This window comes from Pogona vitticeps, chromosome 2 (assembly GCF_051106095.1).
Source record: "Pogona vitticeps strain Pit_001003342236 chromosome 2, PviZW2.1, whole genome shotgun sequence".
Taxonomy (NCBI): Eukaryota; Metazoa; Chordata; class Lepidosauria; order Squamata; family Agamidae; genus Pogona; species Pogona vitticeps.
Window position 1 is genome coordinate 183,486,196 of NC_135784.1, and position 26,863 is coordinate 183,513,058.

At 41.8% G+C, this 26,863-nt stretch overlaps 1 protein-coding gene across 2 annotated transcripts in view; it reads right to left on the reverse strand.

Moving 5' to 3' along the window:
* LOC110070232 (A.superbus venom factor 1) overlaps window positions 1-26,863 on the reverse strand; it is a 124,942-nt gene that overhangs the window by 51,536 nt on the left and 46,543 nt on the right. For both annotated transcript variants that reach the window (XM_072991548.2, XM_072991549.2), the window contains exons 10-24: window positions 26,667-26,782; window positions 20,899-21,045; window positions 20,181-20,393; window positions 19,324-19,518; window positions 18,608-18,769; window positions 18,372-18,501; window positions 17,688-17,762; window positions 15,857-16,057; window positions 14,726-14,837; window positions 12,768-12,853; window positions 12,392-12,531; window positions 10,856-11,068; window positions 5,495-5,558; window positions 2,184-2,270; window positions 1,485-1,688 (exon numbers count right to left, since the gene is read on the reverse strand). In XM_072991548.2, coding sequence (XP_072847649.2) covers window positions 1,485-1,688; window positions 2,184-2,270; window positions 5,495-5,558; window positions 10,856-11,068; window positions 12,392-12,531; window positions 12,768-12,853; window positions 14,726-14,837; window positions 15,857-16,057; window positions 17,688-17,762; window positions 18,372-18,501; window positions 18,608-18,769; window positions 19,324-19,518; window positions 20,181-20,393; window positions 20,899-21,045; window positions 26,667-26,782 — 2,145 coding nt within the window. The remainder of the gene's footprint in view (window positions 1-1,484; window positions 1,689-2,183; window positions 2,271-5,494; window positions 5,559-10,855; window positions 11,069-12,391; window positions 12,532-12,767; window positions 12,854-14,725; window positions 14,838-15,856; window positions 16,058-17,687; window positions 17,763-18,371; window positions 18,502-18,607; window positions 18,770-19,323; window positions 19,519-20,180; window positions 20,394-20,898; window positions 21,046-26,666; window positions 26,783-26,863) is intronic.

Genomic DNA, 26,863 nt, shown 5'->3' on the forward strand with positions numbered 1-26,863 from the left:
CAAACATTTATTTCTGTAGCAGAGTGTATGAGATTTTGCTTTAGTCTTCTAGTATTGGAACTAAAATACAAACAAAAGACAAGAAAATATATCTCCATCTATTCCTATAAAAGGACTGATTTAATGTAAGCAAGATGTTACTAAGCATGGAATCAGCATAACTGGCTGATTCCAAGCCAGGGCCAGAGCCAAGCCAGGCCAAGAAGCCAGGAGCGGGAAAATGATAACAGTAGCTGAAGAGAAACAGAAGTATAGAGGCAATACACAGATATCATAGATTTTTCCTCCATAGAGTTTAATTGACAAATAACTGGGTGAGCACATAGAAAGTCTAGTATTTTTCGTGTGTGTGTTCAAATAAGCTAAAAGGCTAAGAAATGTATTTTTACTCTTACTGATTTTTTTTTATAATATGTGGTTTTTAAGGCTATGAGTTCTTATATTTTAGGACTGAATTAAAATTTAACTTCTTATTTGTAACAGAAATATATTTTTCTGACTTAGGTATTTGCCTACTTAGGTTCAGTCTCCATATAGTTTAAGCATATATATCTACAACTTCCATCAGAGGTGTAAGAATAATTTTTCAAGTAACATGTCTATTACATGTTTTCAGCAAATTTGAAATATTTTTATGCTTATATGCATGAAAGCAATGTAGATGAATGTTTGTAGAAATAAAATAAAGTTTCTTGGATTTATTTTCTTTCCTGTTTGGCAGCTACATTTCTCATGAACCAGCCAGGAACAAGTATGTGACTTATACTTTGATACCAAGATAAATTAATATGATTGTCATGATCATCTGGTTCACACTGGTATCTAAGCCTTACAGGGATAAATGTTAGCAGTGATGGACCACCACAGCCACAAACTACGAAGGGGTGTTATTTATATTGCTCTGAGGGTCTTGTTTGAGTGTTATACCTTTGACCTTGTAATTAGCATTTCTCCCAACCAATGTAGAAACAAAGGAGAATGTGTATTCCCCCTGAAACTCACATCTTTTCCCAACAATTGAAGAATTTTATCAAAAATAGAGCCTTGACAAACAGAACATGAAAGTACTTGTATGCTTCTTATCTTTTAGAGACAAATAAGACCATATTGTCCACTAAATCTAAAATATATATGTGAGAAAACATTTTTTCATAATTTGGGAGAGCAATCTTTTAAAAAAACAGCAGTTATACTACATATTTTGTTCTTTAGATTTTGTCACCACATCACTGCAACAGAATTACTAAGTGCCCATCATGAAAGAATTTGAGTTACTCCAACCAGTCAGATTGTTTCAGCATCTGTCATCTTAGCCCTAAATTCAGCCAAAATATAGGATGGAAGAATCAAGATGGAACAGACACTTTTCATTGGCTGGTGGAAGAGTGGTCCTAGAGTGGTCCGGTGGTCCAGATAGGCGGGGTATAAATCAAATAAATAAATAAAATAAATAAGAGCAAGTCCTAAATGACTGCTTGCCTTACCTTGCATGATCTGGTTGAGTGCAACAGCTCTGCGATCCACTCCAATCTTCTCCCATTGGCCTGTGGTGTCAAGGTAGTGGGTGGCGATAACCGAGGGTGTCATGGTGATCATGTTCTGCTCCCCACAGCCAGAAGGGGTTATGATGAGATGTTTCAGATTGGTTCCATCAATTGAGTCTTCAACAATGTGAGCCACAGGGTCACCTGATCACATGAATGCACACAGAGAGATGCCAATATGTCAATCTGGGTGCAGAAAGGAACTGTGTGCTTTATGCTTTTGCAAGACTTTGCATATCAACAGCTCTTTGTAGGATTGCTTCCCACTTCAGCAGTCTCTTTTGGGCATCAAGAACTGCTATACTTAGGGCTTAATTTTTAATTCTTCCCTTATGAGCCTCGTGTGGGAGCTGGGCCCTTCTGGGGAAAAAACTACAGTCTTCCCAAATCCCCCAGCCGGGCTAGGAGGCTTAGAGAGCAGTGATCCAAAAAAGTAAATTTCCCAGGCTCTGATATCACTCTCCCTGTGGGAGCAGCTTTGCACACACTTGCACTCAGTGGGATCAGCAAGGAAGGCAATGGATGAAAATGCACTGAGCTGCAGCAAAGGTTGCTGTCCCAGTTGACCTGGAGGTGCTCTTTGATCTTTCTAGCACTTCCAGTCCTAGAGTTCTGCACTAGAAAGGGACAAGCACTTGCCTTGGACAAGAATTTGCATCTCAGGTTCTGTGCCAGGAACAATATCACTTAAATCCTTGGCTGTGACTTTCGTTTTCTGAACTCCACCTGAAAAAACAATAGCAAAGCAAAGTGCACAGGTTATGTATCACCCCATACCACTTAAAGCACCCTCTGGGTGAGTTGCAGATTGGTTATGCAGGTTACACAGTGGGTAGAATAGAATAAGGGAATAGAAGCACCAATTACTTCCACATCAAAGCTCTTTAACATTGCTTTGGCATTGTTTATCTGGAATCAGTTGTGAGTGGATTTAGATGTTCTACACAGCCACTTTATAAAAAATCAGGGCCATTCACACTTCACCATGCTTAGGATCCGCAAACATAGCTGCATGGATCATTGATTGGTAGAAAATACCCTTCTTGACACTGAATGGAGGGTACATTAGTTCTTACAAGGGTACATGAAGGAAAGCATCCTCGTACCCATGAAAAAGTACTCCCGTATCTGAAAGAATCTGTAAGATGACACTGTATCCTTCACGATGTTGCAAAGAATATTCAAGCTATTCTTGAAGGCTTTCAGGGCAGGGATCTGATGGTTGTTGTGGGTTTTTCAGGTTCTTTGGTCGTGTTCTGAAGGTTGTTCTTCCTGATGTTTCAGCAGTCTCTGTGGCTGCCAACTTCTACATGGAACATTTTGAAAAAAGGCCCTGGCTTCAGCACCCTTCACACCCACAGTCTGGTTCCAATATGTGGATGACACCTTCACAATTTGGAACCACAGCGAAGAAAAACTGGAAGAATTTCTAAACCATCTTAACAGCATCCACCCAAATATTCAATTCACCATGGAAAAAGAAATAGAGGGCCAACTCTCGTTCTTAGATGTCATGGTCATACGCAAAACTGACCTCCCATTGGGACACAAGGTCTACAGAAAACCCACCCACACAGACCGGTACCTACACAAAAACTCCCACCACCACTCACGACAGCAAGGAGGCATAATCAAAACACGGGTAGACCGTGCAAATCAGAACTGTGAAGCTCAATTTCTGAGCACCGAACTTAACCATCTGAATTGGGCCCTAAAGGCGAATGGCTATTCCAAGAATGAAATCAAAAGAGCCATCAAACCAAGAAAACAACACCAAACTGAAGAGGAAAAACAGCCACCCACAAATAAAGTATTTCTGCCATACATCAAAGGGGTCATGGATGGCATGGGGAAACTTTTGAAAAAACACAACCTACAAACAGTATTTAGACTCACCACAAAAATACAACAAATGTTATGGTCACCAAAGGACAAAAGGGACCCTCTCACCACCGCAGGAATATACCGGATACCTTGCAGTTGTGGACAGGTATATATTGGAACCACAAAATGTGCCATTCACACCAGAATCAAAGAACATGAGAGACACTGCAGACTAAAACAACCGGAAAAATCAGCAGTAGCTGAACATGCCCTAAAAGAAGCTGGACATGAAATTCTATTTCAAAATACTGAAGTAGTGGACAACACCAGCAATCGTTATGTTAGACTGCACAGGGAAGCCACTGAAATCCATAAACATCAACAGAACTTTAACAAAAGGGAACAAGGCCTAAAACTAAACATGGCCTGGCTCCCAATACTGAAAAATACAGCCTGTAAAAGGTCAGCAAACTCTACCCAGCCACAAGGACTAGGGATCATTGCACAAAAAAGACCAGCTAACGATACCCATCAATCGCAGTACAGTGGTGCCTCACTTAATGATGTTAATTGGTTCAAGAAATCGCTATGGGAAAACATTGCTAAGCGAAACACCATTTCCCATAGGAATGCATTGAAAACTGGTTAATCCGTTCCAATGGGAACGGATTGGCGTCCTTAAGCGAAAATCCCCATAGGAAATATCGCTAAGCGATACAATGTTTCCCCCATTGGAATGCTTGAAGCCTATTCAATGCATTCCAATGGTTTTGCGATGTCCATTTTTGCAATTTTAAGTGTGTCTTAAAAGGTTCAAAAACGGTTTTAAATGCTTGGGATCGTTAGTGCACCTCCTGAAACCTGTGCAAACTTAATTTGGCTTTGATCTGACTCTTCGTTAATTTTTGGTGATTTTTTTTCTCCCCCATTGGAATGCTTTGAACTGCAGGTTTGACAGCTTCTGTGGTTTAACCCGCAGCGCCACCACGTCCTGAAGCCTCAGTAGTCCGACATTTATACAGCAGTGGGAATGATATATAATAGATCATGGGCAGTCCTTGGAAATGGCAACTAGAGATTTAAATGGTGGCTCTTAGGAGTCATTCATACATCTGTGATAGGTGATAACAAAGATAACAAAGTTTTTCTTTAGTTTAATTTCAATATAATGGAAGCCCGTGGCCCATTACAAACCCACAGTTCAGTGGGTTTATATACACATTAGTTCTGGTTATTAGGTGGGACAGAATAAGATAGATATTGAGTTGTACAATCAATTACCCCTGAATACAGTATGTTAAAGTAAATAGTTTTCCTTACTAGACAGTGACTGTTTCAGATGAAGCCAGAAGAAACCTGCTTCGTTTCATAGTCTGCTACGGAAACTGTTATGTTACACACAGTACAGCACTCATATATCTGCATGGGTGAGCTGGTTAATATTTACAATGAAGTAAGAAAGCCCTGACATATAGTGTGGTATAATAGATAGAGTGATGGTTTAGAACTCAGGAGACCTGGGTTCAAATCCCCAGTCAGTTATGACAAATCACTAGGGCGGGAGGAACTGGTAAAACTACTCCTGAAATATATCACATGCCTTGAAAACCCATTGTGGATTACCTTACTAATCCTTATTAGGTCGTTTAATGATTTTCCCAATGAAGAAAGGGGGACAAATTTGGCCTTTGACCCTGCATCCAAGGACAGTCCTTCCCACCCAGAGATGTAAGGGAAGTGTAACTGTCCAGAATGAGCTCTAGATTGCCAGTGATATACTGGAGTGGGTTTAGCTGCAAAAAGAGAGGCTATGACTGGTGGGACTCTGTTGTTCCCTGTCCTGACTGTATGGACAGCCTCCCCCTGCCACCCTTAAACTTAAAAGAATGCTCACCAGCAGCAATACACCTTGCAACAAAGATACAGACACAGGAATCAGACCATATTTGGAGAAGACATGCCCTGCTGCCTATGAAAGCTTATGCAAAAAAAAAAAAAAACCCTGTTAGTCTTTAACGTGCCGCAGAACTCTGTGTTGCTTTTGCTGCAACAGACTAAGGTGGCTGCTCCTCAAGAAGCAAAAAAGGGAAGCACAGAAGAAGAATAAAGAGTTAAGTGTTACTTGCCTTTTCCTAGTGTTTCTGGATCCAGGTCAACAACAGTCACAAGCTTCCTCTGCATTCCTTCAGGCTGGTAAAAAAGGAAATACGGGAATTATGAATGTCACTACAAAAACTTAGTTAAAGAGGAAGAAAAGAGCAACTCACAATGGCATCAGTTCTACTTTCTGGCAAAAATACTCTGGTGTTCAGTAAAGTATCCAGGCCTGACTGTACCATTGAGGGTGGCTAAGTTTTAGAACAGACCCATAAATTTCAGTAGCTCAGTCATCTCACCTAAGAATCCCTCCATTTGCAGGTAAAACCCATCAACAGGTAGGCCACCCTTCAAGGGCCTGAATCTCCCAAAGTCTCCATTCACACATCTCTACCGGTTTACCACCAATACCACTTAAAAAAGGAAGAGCTTTTTAAAATTCCCTCTAGTGTTTATGAAATAAGCCAGATGGATAGCTCAGTGATTGTTACCCGGCTGTGCAACCAGAGGTTGGGAGTCCCACTTTACAAGGATGATCTAAGGCACTTTGGTATTGAAGGAAGATGATCCAAACAGTCCAGTTCACCAGGGGACACAATGGAGCAACATTTCCACAAGAAACACATCTCTTCTGTACACGTCTTCAGTATACTATTTCCACCTTCTCTTTATTTGATCTTGGTCAGATAATGTGCTTCCCTCTTGGTCCTTCAGTATTCCTAATCTATGTTTAAGTTTCCTTTGATCTCATGGATCTTCTAGAAGGGATCTCTTGGTCTTCCCCTTTCATTGTCCTTCTCTAATTCTTTACACTGGGTATTGTAATAGTTCTCTGTTGCTGAAAAATGGCATTCAAGTTTCTAACCCTGTTTCTGTCTCCTTTTATTTTTGCTTCTTGCCTGTCCTGTACAATTTTAAAGTGTTTCTTCTGTCATCCATCTAAGTTTCTCTTTTCTTTTCACCTCAGGATTTCTATTATTGTATTCTCCGTTAGTAATATCTCTGGTTTCAGTCCACAAGTCTTCTGGGTCATGTTTATTTGAGTTTAGTAATGCAAATCTATTTATTCCTTATGTGGACTTCAAATTCATCAGGAATGTTGTTTAAATCATATTTTGGCGCAACAGTTCTTTTAGTGTTGTTCTTCTGCTTTAATGTTGGATATTAATAGTTCATGATCGGTACCACAATTCCCTCCTGGTCTTGTTCTGGCATCAACCTTCTGCATCTCCTGTTTCCAAGTACTCAGTCTATTTGATTTCTATATTGACCATCTGGTAATATCCGCGTGTACAGTTTTCTGTCTGCTTCCTTGAAGCATGTATTTGCGATAAACAGATTGTTGGCGTCACAGAACTGTATGACTCATTCTTCTGCTTCATTTCTGTCTCGTAGGTCAAATATCTGAATGACAGTTGGTTCTGTCTTGTTTCCTACTTTTGTGTTCCAGTTACCTATTATTATAAGCATGTCTTGTCTTAGTGTTTGATAAATTTCCTCCTGAATGCTTGCATAAAAGCTTTCTATTTCATCTTCAACATTTGTTGGAGCATAGATTCGAATTATGGTTCTGTTGACAGGTTTCCCATGGAGTCTGATCAATGTTATTCAGTAAGACCTTACATTATAACCCCTAACTGTGTTACATCTTGCCTCATTAGAGCCACTCCATTTCCCATGAATTTGTCATTTCCAGAGTAGAACATTCTAACTATAAATATCCTGTTCCAGTCCCCTTTAGTTCACTGATACCAAGCATGGCAATATTTATGTCTTCCGTTTCATTTCTCTCTGTGTGTCAGCCATTATTTGTGTAATTAGCAGCAAGGATGACCTAAAACACTTTCGGATTGAAGGAAGATGATCCAAACAGTGCATCTCACCCCACCATCCCACATCCAGTTCACCAGGGAACAAAATTCAGCAGCATTTTCTCCTGAGGAAGTATTAATTGGGAATTGTACTAGAGTACTGTCAAGATTTCTTTTTCATTTTCTTAATTATTAATATTTGATTACACACAGCACAACCTTTTTCCAGATTTTATACTAATTTCCAGTGTACAACCATTCATATGATTGTTTCAGCTAATAATAATTACACAGCATTTAAAAACATTAGGTTACACTCCTGTAATCCAGGCATAGGAGACTACATCCACCATTCAGTAACTGGAATGTCCAAAGTGAAGTGGCTGCCATCAGCTCCTATTTGTTTAGTTCTGTATTCCCACCTTCCGGATGCATTGAGCCTAATTCCAAATGCTAGTCCCAGCTAAAGTACAGCGGCTGCATCAATTCCAGATGTGTGAGTCAACAGGTTTGCATATATCAGAGGCATTTGATAGGTCTGGTCTAGTTGGAAGTAGCAATTTGTTTTGGGTTATGAATCACAGCTCCCATCATCCATGGTTATCAGAGGTGCCAAACCTGAAGCCATGGAAGATTGATTTGGACACTGGAAATGGGTATAAAGTTCATTTTAAAAGACCCATTTCATGAAAGTTCAATTCCAGCAACCAAAGCTGAATGTACACTACGTGTAGGGAAAGTATGAGGGAGAAGTAAACACCCCTCCCATTATTCTGACAAAAGGCACAACACAACTGGAGAGGTTAATGGCATCCATCCATTGAGTTCTTTTTTCTAATCATTCTCTCAATTACCATTCTTCCTCAGAAGAAAAACTGAGGCTACTGCACCCTCATGTGGTCAAATGATGGAGTAGAGATTTTAAAAAACAAGCCTAAGAGTTGGTTGTTGTGGGTTTTTCGGGTTCTTTGGCCGTGTTCTGATGGTTGTTCTTCCTGATGTTTGAACACGGCCAAAGAGCCCGAAAAACCCACAACAACCATCAGATCCCGGCCGTGAAAGCCTTCAAGAATACAAGCCTAAGAGTGTTGCAACGTCTAGATTCAATTGCTCATAGAACCAGCTTACAGGCAATGGATATTCTTGAACCTGTTGTTAAGTGTGTATCTTTACACTCCTCCCTTATGCTGTTTAAATTCATCTTCTGTGAGTGCGGCATTGGCATTCTGAAATACTTCTGCTGTGGTTTTATGCTATCTCAACCTGACAATGTCTTAGACTTGAGATGGAAGTAATTTTCTTTTGGACTAGAACTTCTAAGATACCCCAGACATCACAATCTGTGGCCATGGCTAGAAGTGTCTTTTTATTGCTTTTATGGGAGCTGTCTTGCCCGAGTCTGGCCCTAAAAGCAATCTCTGGTTTCAACCAGCACTAATTCTGGCACTCATGTACGTATGTTTTGTCTTCTTATATGGCCTCAAGGAGGCAACTCCATTGGAAAAAGCCAAACCAGCAACAGAAGCTGATCTTCAGTCTCAAAGCTCACAAGCAGGATTCCAGCACAATTCTGTACATTTAGGAAACTGGAACTCCGCACTCCCCCCCCCGCTTTTTGTTTGTTTGTTTGTTTCTAAAGGACAAATAGTACATAGCACAGGGTCAGTTAGATAATGTACTGTTTCATCCAAAAATGTCTGCAGAAATGTTTTTGGAGATAAGAAATTACATGTGGCTTGTTAGTGCCCCGCAACAAGGCAACGGCTGCAATCCTGTTGCCATAAATGTAAACAATGCAATAGATATACTTAATTCAATGACATCTAAAAGTCTCTAAACACCCTCCTTCCATTTTCAAGGCTTCCTAGAGACCCCTTTTGCCTTTGGGAAGCCTTTACAAGCCTCGAGTGGGAGGAGACACCTTTAATATTGGAAAATCATCACTGAGTCACTATCGGTGATGCAAATCGAGTCATACAATTGCCGCCAGTGGCTTTCCAATATTAAAGGCTCCCCCTCTCATCTTTAGAATCCCAAAGGCTTTCCAAGGGCAGAAGGGACCCCCAGGGAGCCTCAGAACCTGAACAGAAATCTTTGGAAGAGTGGTCTTTTAGACCAGATTGGCGGGGTATAAATCAAATAAATAAATAAATAAATAAATAAATAAATAAATAAATAAATAAATAAATAAATAAATAAATAAATAAATAAATAAATAAATTTAAGACACTGTTTGCTATATGACAAGACCATTCAGGCTGCTTATACATTAAAATAATAAATTGTTGTTGTTTAGTTGTTAAATCACGTGCAACTCTTCGTGACACCATGGACTAGAGCACACCAGGCCCTCCTGTCTTCCACTGCCTCCCAGAGTTGGGTCAAAATCATGTTGGTAGCTTTGATGACACTGTCCAACCATCTCGTCCTCTGTCATCCCCTTCTCCTCTTGCCTTCACACTTTTCCAACATGAGGGGCTTTTCCAAGGAGTCTTCTCTTCTCATGAGACGGCCAAAGTATTGGAGCCTCAGCATCTGTCCTTCCAATGAGCACTCAGAGTTGATTTCCTTCAGAATGGATAGGTTTGTTCCCTTTGCAGTCCAGGGGACTCTCAAGAGTCTCCTCCAACACCACAATTCAAAAGCATCAATTCGGCAGTCAGCCTTCTTTATGGTCCAGCTCTCACTTCCATACATCACTACTGGAAAAACCATAGCTTTGATTATGCGGATCTTTGTTGGCAAGGTGATATCTCTGCTTTTTAAGATCTTGTCGAGGTTTGTCATCGCTTTCCTCCCAAGAAGCAGGCATCTTAATTTCATGGCTGCTGTCACCATCTGCAGTGATCATGGAGCCCAAGAAGGCAAAAGCTGTCACTGCCTCCATAACTTCCCCTTCTATTTGCCAGGAGGTGATGTGACCAGTGGCCGTGATCTTAGTTTTTTTTATGCTGAGCTTCAGACCCTTTTTTTTGTCCTCTCCTCTTTCACCCTCATTAAGAGGGTGAAAATAATAAATACATTATTTTAATGTGTGCAGACAAATTCCTTTTTCTTCAGGCAAGCTTTCTCAGAGCGCTAGGCTACATGAGGGCAGCTTTCAGATGGATTACTACTGCCTTTCTGCTCTGAGTAGCTCCTTAGTACTACTTGTATCTGCCATCTCTCAAACTGGTATTTTGTTTGTTCCTTTTTAATATTTGTATACTTACTGTTTCAGCTTTAATATTGTCTTTTAATGATGTAAACCACCATTGTACACTCATTGTTTTCAGCTTTGAATATTGCCTTTCAATGATATAAGCCACCTTGGGTCCTTCTTAAGTAGAAAGGTGGAGTAAAAATATTTGAAATGAATAAATAAATACATTTAGAATGTGGTGGCAAACCAACCCCTTTGCCCCCTTCACAAGCATCTATTGATTTTAGTCACAATGAGTCTTGCTATGGTTAGACTTCAAAATTAGACCCCCTTTCTATCCTGCTCCTATCATAAAGATGCATGCACTCATTAACGGGATTGGCGTATGGAGACTCTGTTGCTCCAGGTTTCCTCTGAGAGCCTGGCTGGGTACGTACCACAACCTTCAGCTTCTTCTTCACACCGTCAGACACCATCATACCCCAGACAGCTGCTTTGACCTCAATGTCATGGATCCCCAATTCCAGTGGGACAATCACTAATGGCATGACCCGGGATGACTGCTTTGTCATTCGAATCTCCTGTCGGTAGCGTTGCTTGGCAGTGGAAGAGCTGCAGAATGCAGGATTGTGCATCAGCTCCACCCGCACCTGAGGAGAAAACAGAAAGGGGTGATTAGGAACATTGCCTTGCCAGTGTGAAAAATCGTGAACAAGGAAGCATAGAGCTCCTTTTTGGGGTCAAGAAAAAGGTGGGGACAGGCTCATTTTTATGACCAAAGAGAAGAACTAAGACACTCAATGAACTGAACGGTTTGTAAGAGTTCAGAAGAAAGTTGTGTGTCAATAGTTGAATATACCTATGTAGACTTGAAGACATTTCTTTTATGAAAAAAAATTACCTAGTGCTACTTAGTATTTTGGATTCCCAGTGTGATGTGGTAGACAGAGTGCCAGATTAGGACTTCTGAGAACAGGGTTCAAATCCCACTTGGCTATGGAGACTCACTGAGGGAGTAGAACCGGTAAAACCATTCCTTAAATATCTCACCGTGAAAGCTCTATGGGGGTTGTATAAGTCAGTTGTGACTTAACAGCACAGAACACACAGAAACACTTAGTATTTGATTGTATTATGAATTATTTACTTACAACATACCCAAGTATGCCAGAAAAATAAAGGAAAATACTCTCTAGTTTCCTCTAGCAATCAGTTTACACATCATCCATTGAAAATATCTTTCAAAAGACAAACAAAACAACAGGCCCCTTGCTGCAAATGAGTGGCATGAGGGTAGCACAACATCTGGAAAAGTCATGTCAAAATGCTCCTAAAATGCCTTAAAGATTGCCTCTCACAGTAGTTCAAAAATGTTACTCATTGCATCAAAAGTATATGACCACTTGCTATGTTACTTATGAAATGAAATTTAATTACATCTTCCTTGCCCAAAGGAAGGGACGTGGTGGCACTGTGGGTTAAACTGCAGAAGCCTCTGTGCTGTAAGGTCTATAGATCTGCAGCTGTAAGATTGAATCCACGTGACGGAGTGAGTGCCCGTTGCTTGTCCCAGCTCCCGCCAACCTAGCAGTTCGAAAGCATGCAAATGCGAGTAGATAAATAGGGACCATCTCGGTGGGAAGGTAGCAGTGTTCCGTGTCTAAGTCGCACTGGCCATGTGACCACGGAAGATTGTCTTCAGACAAATGCTGGCTCTATGGCTTGGAAATGGGGATGAGCACCGCCCCCTAGAGTTGAACACAACTGGACAAATTGTCAAGCAGAACCTTACCTTTACCTTTGCCCAAAAGAATAATTACTCACACATAACTACATTATATATAACTGTCTCCTTCCAAGATCTGTCCCCATGACCTCTCAGATGATTGTTTCCCAGAATCCAGGGGAATCCCCAGTGTTATGACTTTTCCTCAATTCCAGGTATGGACCCCGATCAGAATCTCAAGGCTTACCCTGATATCCTGATTCCCATAGTTGTAGAGAACAGCCCGAATCTCCACCTGCTCATTCCTCACCACCGAGTAAGGCACCCGCAGATCAATAAAGAATTTCTTCATTACCTTTATTTCATAAGGCTCAGCCACACAGATACCTGTCAAGGAGATCAACAGGGAAAGAAGCAGGATCAGAAGAATCCATGGCACGTGCACGTCAGACTTTCTTGCTTAGAAATTCTCTTCAGTGTGAAAATATCTTCAAGGAGGCAGACTCCAGTCCAGCATTACTTCCCCAGTCCGGTCTCTCTCTCTCTCTCTCTCTCTCTCTCTCTCTCTCTCTCTCTCTCTCTCTCTCTCTCCCTCCCTCCCTCACACACGCTGCAGTTTTTACCTTTTGTTTTGGAAATGCTCACAGCCAGCACCTCCCAGGTTGTGATAGAATCTTTCAGGGAAAAACGCACTATTTTAGATGAGATCCTAAATATAAAGAGAAAGGTATCATGTCATGTATAAGGGAGACTGTTTATAGTAGAAAACTGAATATGGGATTTAATTACATTCATGAGGCTGCTGCTCAATATAACTCATACAATAACTCTCCATATTCTGATGTTACAGCTTTGTTTGTACATTTTTTTCTTCCTGTCAGATGCTGCCAAGTTCCTGACTCAGAGCCAAACAAGATGAGATAGCAGCTTGACAAAGAGAAGCAGAAGGCATTTGATTCTCCCCAAGAGGTTTCCCAGCTCTGCAAATTGCAAATTAGCTTGCTTTTGTTGGGTGAAAGAGGTAAATGAAGGGCTCTGTTTGCATTTTGGTAGAGCAACTAACTTTGGAGAGCATTTTACAGTGGTGCCTCAACTTACGAACATCCACGGCCATTTCGAGTTACGAACTCCAGCCGCAAAATTTTGTTTTAACTTGCGGCTGGAGCTTCCAGTTACGAACAGAAAAAAGGCAGGGAAAAAAGGCAGGAAAATCAAATTGCTAACTGTAGGTGGCGAAGAGGCTGCTTCTTTGTAGCTCTTTCGTCCCAGCAGTTAGAGAGTGTACAATCAGAGCAGGCTGCCTGGTAAGGTAAGGTGCTGTTTTCTGCTTTTAAAAATCTGTTCTGGGTGGGTTTTGCAAGGGTTATGCTTCTGTGCTGTGATGGGTCTTGTAGGGTTTCTTTGTTTTTTGGTGTTTTTCCCCCATTTCCGATGGGCCTTGGGGGTTTCCTTGCTTTTTGGTGTTTTTCCCCCATTTCCGATGGGTCTTGGGGAGTTTGTTTGCTTTTTAGTTATTTATTTATTTATTTATTTTATTTATTTGTTCGATTTATATCCCGCCCATCTGGCATATTCTACCACTCTGGGTGGATCATATCCCTCATATCCGATCTTGCACAATCTGCTTAATTGCTTTGTTTTGTTTGCTTAATTGCTTTTTGCTCTGTTTTGCATTTGCAATGGGTCTTGCACACTTGATTGCTTTTCTCCCCCCCCCTTTGGCTGGAAGGGATTAATCGCATTTCCCATGGGTCTTGCAGTGATTTATTTGTGTGTGTGTTTGTGTGTGTGATTTTTCCCCCCTTCGGTTGGAAAGGGTTAATTCCAATTCAGTGCATTCCTATAGGAAATGGTGCTTTGACTTATGACCATTTTGAGTTACAACCATCTTCCAGAACCAATTAAGTTCGTAAGTTGAGGCACCACTGTATCGCCTTCTAACTACTGTTGAAAAGACCATCTTCTCTTTATATTTTGTACGTTTGTGTCTCACTTTAATTCCATAACAGCAACCCAGGCACCATTTTCATTTCATAACAACAAGCAAGTGAAGCAAAGAAGGGCAAGTTTTTTTTAAAAAAAAAAAACCTGCATAAAGAATCTCCCTCTCAGTGCCAAGCCCATTACCCAGTCAAGTCCAAGGGGCAAAAGCTTATGTTTTATCGTATACACCTTATTGGAAGCCCAGAGTGGTCGACCAGATGGGTGGGAAATAAATAAATAAATATATAAATAAATAAATAGATTTTAAAAAAGCAAAAAGCACTATTTTTTTCCCCAGTCCTCAACTTTTTATCTCTCTTGCCATTTTCCTTCTTTGTACAGGCAAAGAGGAAGAGAAGGCAGATGGTGAATTATAACTAAGCTTTTCATTTCCCATGGACCATGAAGAGAACCCTTGTCCCCAGTCAGGATCTCCCCATTTCCTTTGTTCGAGGATGGCACGGAATGGGAAACTCTAGAGCAGAGACTCCCAAAGACAAGACTGAGTCCACAATCCCGTGTGCTCTGTGGGAAAGGCAAGTCTGCCTTCAGAGTGAAAGCAGGGCAATGGAGAGAAAAGAATGCAGAAGCCTTATACCCTTCATCATTTGGTGTCTCATTCAGCATTTTTGTTTCCCACAACCAGCTCTCTGGAAACTCAGTCCTGGAGACAATGTCTTCATCAGGTGAATATTCATCCTCAAAGGCACCTGGGGAAATGGATGACAAACTAAGAGCCTATCTCACTAGCAAAACTCCTCTATTTCAAGTAGGTTTTGTATGTTTTAACTCAATTTAAATCTGAGTGGTTACACAACATATTTGCAAGCACATAGTAATTTGACAGGGAATTGATTTTTTCTCTATGGCGGCAATTTTTTTAACCTGTTTATTTTTTTGTGGATGTGGAATCAATTCATTGAAATCAATTCCACATGTGTGAATGACGCTCCTGCTGGATGGCTCTCAGTGCCATTTCTCCCCTGTTGTGGCGGTGTTATTTTCTTTAATTGTTGCAAATGAGTGCAGCAATATACTAGATAACAACAATTTTAAAAAGCTACAGAGTGTTGCCCCGATCAGCAGTTTTGCACAACCCCTCAGCTGGGAGGCAGACCTCTCTGCAATCCGTCTGACAATAGGCTAGCTGCTGGGCTGCTGGGAGGAGGAGGAGGAGGGATGGAGATGGGGCATCTGGGTGTCCCTGGGAACAGGATGGAACTGCCCTCATTGCCCTTGTGTTGCCAGTTCCTCTACCATGGGATGCGGGTGCGGGGCTCCCAAGCAATGGGCAAACCAGCTGATGGGCACCTGGCCCCCGCTTAATGCCGGCTTCTTCCCAGGGGTTAGCGAGTTGTTGCAGCGATTGGAGGAAGCCACCTCCATATTGTGTGGTAAGAAGCTGTGGCTACTTACCACACAATACGATGCATTATAAAGGAAGCCCAGGGAGTGAGTCAAACACCATGTGACTATCATGTGACTATAATTCCTATAACACCTTATGTCACAGTTCTTGTGAAGTGTAAGCAGACCATAAACTGAAAATTAATTTACTACTGTGACGTGTCCTCAGAAGAGTTTAGGAAAATGACACAAAGCTCAGCTTCTGGGACATTCCTCCTTATGGGAATAACAAATTGACTAAAGTTGATCATGATCAGGCATTCCAAAGCATGTTATGAAGAAAGAAGACAAACAAGCAAACAACAAACAGAGATCTACTTGCTTCTGGCCAAGATAAGTTCATCTTCCCGTTGATGCGCATCGCGTATGCCTTTGATGTAGCGGCAACATTCAAGGAAGGCAGCCTGGCACTCATTCTGATCCTCAATGTATTCTGTACGCTTTTCACAGGTGTAGCCCATGGGATTCTCATGCATGCCATCTTCACAGCACTTTCTTAACCTCTGATCCTGATATTCAGCCACTGAAATATACAAGCCACATAAAATATCAGAAAATATCTGTCCCCTAAACTAGAATAGCAAGAGACAGAGGAGAACTAATACACAGGTAAAGGCTCTGTTGTTTAGCCTCTGTCCTAGCCAGCTCCAAAGAATATGCAAATGTTTCAACTTCATTTTTAACACATTGCCCTTACAGTCAACCCTTGACTTACGAACATTCCTAGATATGAACTTTTCGATTTACAAACGGCTCCGTTGCCAAAAATTGGCATTAACTTGCAAACGGAGCTCGACCTACAAATAAGGTCGAGGCTCCGTTCGCAAGTCAATGCCATTTTTTGCGAACGGAGTCGTTCGTAAATGGCTCCCTCCAAAAAGGCAGCGAGAAAGGGCTGTAAATTCCAATTTCCTGCCCTTTCTCCCTACCTTTTTGGCTTCGGGGGTCTCAAAGGGCTTTCACCGATGTCAGGGGGAAGCCCTTTGAGAGCGCCGAAGGTACCAATCATGGCGGAGGGGACCCCCAGGGAGATCTCCCAGGGCTTGCCTGCCACTATGGGAGATCTCCCTGGGGGTCCCTGGCGCCCCGATCGGCACCTTCAGAGCTCTCAAAGGGCTTCCTCCGACATCAGGTGGAAACCCTTTGAGAACTCCAAAGGCAAAAAGGCAGAGAGAAAGGGAAGGAAATTTGAATTTCCAGCTTTCCCTTTCTGGCTGGCAGATACTCCAGTCTCTTAGGGAGAGGTCTTGCCCAGCAGTGTTTTTTCACCTCCTTTTAAAGAAGAGACCCAAGATGTTCTATGCTCAGTCATGAAGGGACGACCCTCCCTCTTGCATAGGGAGATGCTTAGCACTGAACCATAAGCAGACCTACCATGTATTTAGGCTCGTAATTGGCTAGCAGTGCTGCCAAGCTTGGAGATGGTGCTGTCCAGGACTGTACAGGCTGTTTCACTGAGCAATGTCCTCACATAAAGCTGCCTTATGTGCTGGCTCAGATAGCTGGTTGGTCTACTCCAGCTAGTATTACCTACTCGGATGCAGAGAAAAGTCCTTCCACAACCTTGCTAAGTGTCCACTTTTTGTCCAATCACATGTCCATTTCATAATCCTGTTACGCTTGATGTTACAAAAGTGCCTCGATCTTTTAGAGCAGCCATTTTCAACGGGGGCCCTATGTCCCTCTGGGGGACCTAGCACAGTCAAAGGGGGTCATGACTGATACGTGTGAGAAGGGGTTTTTTATTTCATCTGCTTGTACTGTTGCCTTGTTTGGCAGGGCCCCCCATGAGCTGAGAAGAACCCCTAAACAGACCTTGGCTAAAAGCATGTTGAGAATGGCTGCTTCAGAGAACAGCAGTAGTTCCCAACTTTTCCAACTTCTGGCTTCCTTGAGCAGAGGCAGCAGAGTAGTAGTAGGAGCAAGAGGTGCGGGCAGAGCAGGAAGAAAAGAAGCACAAAAGAGCAGAGCTTGAAGCCCACAGAGCAGCAGCAGCACCACCACCACCAACTCTGCAAAGAAACAGAGATCAAATTCTGCTGTGCTGCCAGCTGGGCTTGACAGCACCCTGGGGCACTGAAGAGGCTGCAATGGGCCCCCTGCACACTTTTGGAACCCCTGGAGTACAGGAACGTTTGATGCTTTTCACATACCTTTGCTTGCCTTCGACTCAATGAGTTGGACAGAGCGGCGACGTCTCCGCCTCGCAGCTTGGGGGCATTTGGCATCTGGGAATAACAAGAGAGGGAGGAACAAGGAATTAATACCAAGAGGAGGAACAAGAAGACTGCTCTATAGTCTGTCTCTAATTATATGTTTACTCAGAGATGAATGGGCCTTACTTCCATGGCAGTGAGAACAGGGCTATAGCCTTAACGCTCAAGGACGTACATGTCAGAGGCATACATACTAACACACACATGGACACGCTCACCATTTCTGTGCAAAACAGTGTACAGAGGAGGTAATGTGGGGCAACGAAGGAATTTATCAGTGACAGCACATGCTTAACCCAACACTGCTCCATTCCAATTCCTGATGCTTCTTTTCTTGAGAAATACCAATCTTCTGGGGTTTATTTGTGGCACATCTTTGTAAACCATGTTGTGATGTAACTGGGAGATGGATAAGGGCTGGACTCGATGATCTATTGGGTCCCTTCTAGGTCTGCAGTTCTAAGATTATGATGATGATGATTAGCATGTCATCATCAAGATCTTACATTGTCTGTTCAAGATCTTGGTATTAGAGGCAACAGACCAATAAGGGCTGGCTGTCAGGTGAAGGACACTTTTCATACCACAAATCCTCTGTCAGATCACAGGGGATCATCATACCTGATCTTAGTTTTGTGGAGAGCTTATTGCTGGTCTCCAGGGTGAGCCCAGCATCTTCGAAAACACCCAGATTATTCATGCCACTGCCAGCTGTGCAGCCAATATCGTTCTTTTCTACTGTGTTCCAGATCTGCAACAGAATAAAAATGGAGGAAACAGTGCATAGATTCAGCAAGGTTCAAGATGAAAAGCCATCTGAGCTTGGTGTCTCAAATCCAAGGAATTGCCTGCCTTACCTTACTTTGGGTAAGTTTGTATTTTTTGTTTAGGACATAAACCCCTTTGTCCACAGCCACAAGACCGACCGTAGCATTTGCATCTCCTTCCACTTTGATTTCCATTGGAGCGCTTGGCTCCTGGATTTGTTCGTCAGTCTCAGTTGCTCCTTTTACAATCAGCTGTTTGAACAAAGGCAACCAAAAGATTCAATTTTGTAACAGGGAAAATTGAAATTCTGCTATTTTTCTATCATAAACTATTAGATAAAGTTGTGAATATGACTCTGAAGTCTCCTATGTGATTCTCTCTTTCGAAGTCAAGAACAGAGCAAGTATATGGCTTAATATATTCTTGAAAACTTTCACAGCCGAGATCCGATGGTTGGTGTAGGTTTTTTGGGCTGTTTGTCCTCCTGAAAAGGACAAAAAGTTGATCCCACAGCTACAAATACTCAACTATCCCACATAGTACACCAGAAAACAGAGTTCTAACTCATGTCCTCTGAAGATGCCGGTCAGAGAGACTGGTGAAATGTTTAGAAGAAAAACCTTCAGAACATGGCCAAACAGCCTGAAAAACCTGCAACTATATGGCTTAATTTCCAATTGACAACTGAAGACACAGGAACTATCCACGGAAAAGCAAGTACAGTTCCCACACTTTCACGGCAGCATCTGTAAAAGGGTGCCATGCACTGACATAGTGAAGTAAATAAGCAGAAAGATTGACCTACCGTTCCCATACAGGTGTCCTTCACATCCACCCAGACAGAGTCGGCCACAATCTCATTGTTCCCCACTGGGTAATAAGCCAAAACACGGAATGAAGGGATGAAATCTGGGGTGATGCGCAGAGACATGGTGACCAGATTCTGTCCAGCTCGCCTCGGCTGCCTCCCAGCCCTCAGTATCTTCCCTTTAGTTAAGATCTAATGATAAACAAGGCATAATATTAGGAAGAAGACCGTGCATTGGCTTGAAGAATGTGATGCTGATAAGGAGGAACTACATGACTTAACACACACAGTCAACAGAATAAAACAGTTCTTCACTTCCTGTGCAATGCTGTAATATGGAAGTGCTTACTGCTTTCTTGTAAAACAAGATTCTAGTCCTACCTACACATGCCTAGCACAGTAGATTTTATTTCACAAAACAAACAAACATCCAACCCAGGGAGTGCTAACATCTAATGGCAGCTAAAATATACCAAGAAAAGTCCAAAGCACTCTACAAAATGAGAAGAATAAAATCAATGCAGCTTACAGTCCAGTGGTCTAAAACATACACACCAGGAGTGTACTATAGTGCCTGGGAGCCTTTCACCCCAAGGAATAGCATCCTCTGGGGCTGTGGAAGCTCATAAAGATCTTGGAGGGAAATGTAAGCTTCCTTTGTATCAATTACCTACTACATCCCTATCGATATCACTGCTTTTGATTAACGCTAAAATATTCCTTGAGACCTGAGATTATTTTCTTCCCAGGCACTTTTCCCAACAGTGACTGGACTCATGGTCCCCTCCTCCACCATAATTTCAGCATTATATAGAAGCTGGGAGCTCCACTCTGCCCACATTGATAGCACTTACTATGTAGGTTAAATATGTGACTCCATTCAGCACGTCTTGGTTGTTGCTTCTCAAATTGAAATTAATATGCAAGTCATCCCCAGCCTTGAGCTCTGTAGCAGAGACTGCTAAATGCAGGTAGTTTTCAGATCCTGCCTGGGTTTGGTAAGGTCTAGCCACCATGCTGTTGGTTGCCTGCCGTTCTTTTGGGAGTCGTTCATGGTTGGTTTTTACCTTGAGAGGGAAAGAAGGTTAACCAAGTCTGATAGAAGCCATGACTCCTTTGAACAACTACTTCATAGATGAGAAGAATCATGAGAGGTCCAAATGGATGTGTATACACATATAGAAGATGAAACCAGTTGTGGTTGGGATAGAGATAAAAGTCAGTGGGACTGAGGGTGCTTCCTCTCCCTCTACCCGATTATTTTTCTTTCTGGTCTGCACCTTTTGTTGCGGGTCAGAAATAATGACTTGCAGAAAGATTTTGAAATGAGACCAAGTGCTGTACAGAATTAAGTCATGAGAAAATACCATTTTAGATATTTAGGTACAAGTTGCCCACCTATATTCTACAAGCCAAACATGTGCTCCACCACATCATTGACCAATGTATCCTGCCCTGAAAGTTCACACATATTAACAATGAATCACTGTTTTGTTTCTGTGTGTGAAAAATAGGATGACCGACAACTACAAGACATTTGAAGGAACTTAGAATAAACTTCAGGTGACTTACAGTGATCCTTAGCTCTTGCGCATTTCCAGGCATATTCAGGACTAGCTTGGCAATCCCATCATTCTGTGTTACTGCATTTCCTGCAAGAGGCTCTGACACCACAGGGACACGGGCAGCTGGGGAGCCATCAGGATTGGTGACATATACCTGGAGCAATTCAGAACAAGTGACTGAGCTTGAAATCAAGGGGTGCTTCCTGAGCCTGTCAAGGATAATTTCCAGGCCTGAACAGAACAAGGTGTGTGTTAATGAGCAGCCATATTGCACAGGTGTGTAAGAATGCTGAGTCATGCTGGCTCATGGATGTTGACTCATGGATGATGTAACATCTAATGTGATTGGTCACATGCAGATGTGTATATGTATATATATTTGAAACTGTACGGAAGATGTATTCCTGATTTGTGATTAATACTATCCTGTTATGCTGCCAGACTGAACTGCTGTATAGATCCTGTAAATACATGTTGGTGTTGGGAGAAGTTGCTTGTGTGTGTGTGTTATTTGCACTACCTGGACTGATCAATACTCTGCTGATTCTGCTGAATTTACGCTGATTTTGCGCTAACAAGGGGTTATGGGCCCAGCAACGCGCTCTGCGATACCTGCCTTGTGCCAAGGATGCCAGTGAGTGCCAGAGGGTGCCACAGAAGCATATGTAAAAAGTCCAGGAAGGTGAGAGTTCTGCCACTGAGATCCCAGGAGGGGAAAGAGAACAGAGGACTGAGAGAAAAGGCAGCAGCATGTAGTCATTTGGGGCAGCAAGCATGGGAGGTTTTCCTTTAACAAAGCTAAATGAAAAGAATTATCAAATATGTTTGGTTAAAGCCGAGATGTTGCTGGGAAGGGAGGACTTGTGGTAGATTGTTTCCGATCCTCCCGCTGCGTTAGATGAGGAGGAAGAAAAACAAAATGAAAGGGCGTTAACCATGATAATTCTGTGCCTGGAGGACAGCCAGTTAGTAAACGTACGTGGACTGACCTCGGCTAAAGAATGCTGGGAATCTCTCAGACGAATTTATGTCAGAGATACAGAGGGAACCAAAGTAACTTGGACCAGAAAGCTGTATAGAGCCAGGTTTAAACATGACGGGAGCATGTCTGAGCACCTGCAGAAGATGAAAAACCTGTTCATAGAGCTTGAACAGAGAGGAATAAACTTCACACAAAGCCACAAAGTGTACGTAATCTTGAACAGTCTCCCAGAGGACTACAATGTGCTGGTGACAAGCCTTGAGTCCATGCCAGAGAGGGACTTAACTCTTGAGTACCTGACAGGCAGAGTGCTGGAGGAAGAGCAAAGGAGAAATTAAAGATCCAAAAACAAAGGGAGAGATGACAGTCCACAGTGGAGGAGAGAGTACAGCCCACAGTGGAGGAGAGCTGCTTCCAGGAGGGGAGAGCAGACGAGCAAGGCTTTGACTGCGAGACGCTGTTTCAAGTGCGGTTCTGAAAAGCATTTACAGAAGAACTGCAGAGAAGCTGGCCACGGAAGCGAAAGCAAGAAACAGGGAAGGATTTCTTTTGTGCAGGCTTCTGATAAAGCCAAGGTCACCAGCTGGATCCTGGACAGTGAAGTTGTATGTCATCGAACTAACAAACAAGACCTGTTCTCTTTTCCAGGTGCTTCAGAACACAGTTTCATGAGCCAAACGAATGGAGAGAAGTCTGCCATCACTGGAGAAGGGACTGTGTTTGTTCCAGGTTTGAAAAGGGAACTTAGTGGTGTGTTACTAGTTCCAAAATTAGATTGTAATATACTGAGCGTCTCTAGTCTTGATAAGGAAGGTTATACAGTGTCATTTGATGAGAGCACTTGTACAATTAAGAAAGGAAACAAAATTTGTACTACAGCAAAGCTTGAAAATAATTTATATGTGCTAAAAGGGAAAACACAGAACAATGTGACACATGCCATGGTTAGGAACACACCTCAGCATGACCAATGTGCCCACTTGTTGCATAGAAGGCTTGGTCATGCAAATTTCAGAGTAATACAGAAAATGGAAAACTTGGCTAAAGGTGTGAGAATGAAGCCTTGCAAGAATTACTTAGACTGTAATGTGTGTAAACTGACAAAATCAAAAGTACACACAAAAAGCAGAGGAAGTACTAGTCAGACTCAGAGGCCATTTCAGTTAGTCCATGCTGACATAATTGGGCTTCTTGAGCCATCTATGTGAGGAGCGAAATATATCCCAGTCATTGTAGATGACTACACACATTATTATTTCTGCTACTTGATGAAAAACAAAGCAGAAGTGTTCAATCATTTCAAAAATTGGGTAAATTTTGTGCAAAGACTATATGACTGGAAAGTGGCTCAATTACAGACAGATAGAGGGTCTGAATTCATGTCAGGAAAGTTCCAGACATGGTTGAACAACACAGGAATATTCTACAGAAAAACCGCTGTACTGCAGCTAAAAAAAAAAAAAAAAACTGTGCTCACGACCTGGGGCTCAAATCCCAGGTAGCCGGCTCAAGGTTGACTCAGCCTTCCATCCTTCCGAGGTCGGTAAAATGAGTACCCAGCTTGCTGGGGGGGGGGGCAATGTGTAGCCTATATAATTAAAAATTGTAAACCGCCCGGAGAGTGCTTGTAGCGCTATGGGGCGGTATATAAGTCCAATAAATAAATAAATAAATATAAATAAATATTCTCCTTTCCAAAATGGGGTTGCAGAGTGCAGGAATGGAGTCTTGCAAACAATGAAGGATGCCCTATTAGCAGATGCTAATATGAGTCATGTGTGCTGGGGTTGAGCATTGTTAACCTCAAATTACATTGTTAATAGACTGCTTTTCAGCTATAGAGCAAACCCCATATTATATGTTGTATGGGAAAGAGCCTTCCCTACAGCATATGAGAGTGTTTGGATGTAGTGCCTGGGTGCACATACCAAAGGAAACCAGAAGAAAATATCAAAAGCTAACAAAATTAGGTTTTTGGGCTATGAAAGAGGGTCCAAGGCATATCATTTCCTGGATAGAAACAAAAATGTAGTAATCTCCTGATTGGTTAACTTTTGTGAGCATGAAAACTGGGACAAGGTACACGCAAATTCCCAAATATACATTCCCATAAGAGAAAGTGAGAAAAATTGAGGAAATGAGATAGAGCCAAAGCAGGAGGCTGAAGAAAGCTCAAGCAACAGCACCTCAGAAGAAGAGGATGATAGGGAATGTAGTGAAGTACAAAGCCAGCCTACAATTAAAGAAGAACCACTAATCCCCAAAAGGTCTGAAAGGGCTAATAAAGGAATCCCTTCAACAAGGTTTGGTGTAGGGGAAATAAAAGTGTGTCATGTATATCAAGAACCCAAGAATTATGAGGAAGTGTTGCTTCTACCTGAGGCAGAGAAAAGGAAATGGGAACAAGCCATGAAGGAAGAGTTAAAATCCATGGATGGCCATGGAGTATTTACAGAGAGTTTTGCCCCCAGAAGATAAAGTAATTCGTAGCAAGTTGGTCTACAAAAGAAAAATGCAAATAAATGGAGATTATAGGTACAAAGCAAGACTTGTGGCTCAGGGATACACAGTAAAGAAAAATGTGTATTATGATAAAGTCTTTTAACCAACAGTAAAAGCAGAATCTTTGAGGTTAGCATTAACTCTAGCTGCTTCTAGAAAGTACATAGTGAGTCACTTTGATATAACTACTGCTTACAGTGGTGCCCCGCTTGACAACGATAATCCGTTCCAGCAAAATCGCTGTAGAAGGAAATCGTCATCAAGCGAAATTAAAAAGCCAACTGAAATGCACTGAAAACCGCTCAATGCGTCCCAATGGGCGAAATACCTCATTGTAAAGCAAAGATCCTCCATAGGGCGGCCATTTTCCAATGCCTGTAAAGTGAAGAAACACAGCGGGGAACCATTTTGAAACAGCAGGCGGACGTTTCGAAACCCGACAATCAGCTGTTTTTATCGTCGTCAAGCGAAAAATCAGTTCCCAAAGCAGGGAACCGATCGTCGTCAAGTGGATTTTCCCATCTAAACACCGTTTTGCAATCGCAATAGCGATCACAAAATACTCATCGTGAAGCGATTTTGTCGTCTACCGGAGTAAGCGTCTAGCGGGGCACCACTGTACTTAAATGCAGATTTACAAGAAGAATTGTACATGGCACAGGCACCTGGGTTTGAAAGTTCTAAACCAGGAATAGTGTATAGGTTGAACAAAGCAATTTACGGGCTTAGGCAATCAGCAAGAAATTGTAATCAGTGTCTGCATTCGGCACTGAAAAGGTTAAAATATAGAAACAGTTTGGCAGATCCATATTTATATGTGAAAGAATACAGAAAAAAGCTAAATATTTTGTTAGCGTATGTAGATGACAAATGTTTTATGTCAAAGGATCAAAGCCAAATAGATTTATTTGAAAAGCAGTTGAAAAAGGAATTCAAATTGAAGAACCTAGGCCCAATACAAAATTTTTGGGGGTGCAAATTCAGAAACAAGACAAAGGTTATATGTTAGGTCAGAAAGTAAAAATAGAACAAATGTTGGTAAATATAACATGCAAGAATGTAAAAGTGTACAAACTCCAACGATAGTGGATTTTCAAAAGTCAGGAACTGAGAACAAAGAGTTTGAAAATCAGGAAATATATCAGTCAGCAATAGGAAGTCTGATGTATCTTGCCAATTGGACAACACCAGACATTGCTGCAGTGGTGAATATTCTGAGCAGATGTGTCAAAACCTACACAAAAAACATTGGTAAGGAGTAAAAAGGTTGTTCAGATATTTAAAAGGAACACTTGGCAAATGTTTAGTCATAAAACCTTCAAACGAATTGAAATTAAAGGTGTATGTGGACAGTGAATGGGCCAATGATGTAATAGAAAATCAGTTTCTGGGTTTGCAATAATGTTTGCAGATACTTTGGTGGGATGGAAGTCAAGAAACAAAGTTCTATTGCCACATCAACAACTGAAGCAGAATTTGCAGCATTATCAGAATTGTGCTCAGAAATTGTGTAGTACAATTTTAAGAATTATAGTAGATCAGGCCATAACTGTGTAAGAAGATAACACTACATGCATTCAGATGGAGACCACTGAAAAGATGCGAAGCAGGAGTAAGCACATTGACATAGAGTATCATAATGTCAGAGAAGCAATAAAAGAGAAGTTGAGTTACAATATTGCTAGACAAAGAAAAATGTAGCTGACATTTTGACAAAACCTCTGAACATACAAAAACATAAGGAAATGATTGAAGAATTGGATGTATGTTCTGCTCAGGTGTAAATTAGGAGGGATGTCAAGGATAATTTCCAGGCCTGAACAGAACGAGGTGTGTGTTAATGAGCAGCCATATTGTACAGGTGTGTAAGAATACTGAGTCACACTGACTCATGGATGCTGACTCATGGATGATGTAACATCTAATGTGATTGGTCGCATGCAGATGTGTATAAGTATATATATTTCAAACTGTACAGAAGATGTGTTCCTGATTTGTGATGCTATCCTGTTATGCTGCCTGACTGAACTGCTGTATACTGTATATCCTGTAAATACACGTTGGTATTGGGAGAAGTTACCTGTGTGTGCGTAAGTTATTTGGACTACGTGGACTGATCAATACTCTGCTGATTCTGCTGAATTTCTGCTGATTTTGCACTAACGGAGCCTAGATCACTAGTGTTGATACATCTACAACGTGAGAATTGTACTGCTTTTTATGTGCTTCTTTCTGGATTTGAAACAGCACAAACACACCCTGAGAGGAAAACAGACTGCAAATAAGATTACCGTCAGTCCATAGGGCATTGATGGCTTGAAGTACTTGGGGTTTTTGGTGAAGTGGATCTGATAGGGAGATGTTACAATGCTAATGTCACTTTTCTCTGCCATCACCATGTCGCTGCCTGCAGAAAGAACATAGGAAAGGCAGGCTAAAATATGAAGCCAAATTGTTAGAGGGGGAGGAAATATCTCCTCCAAATTAT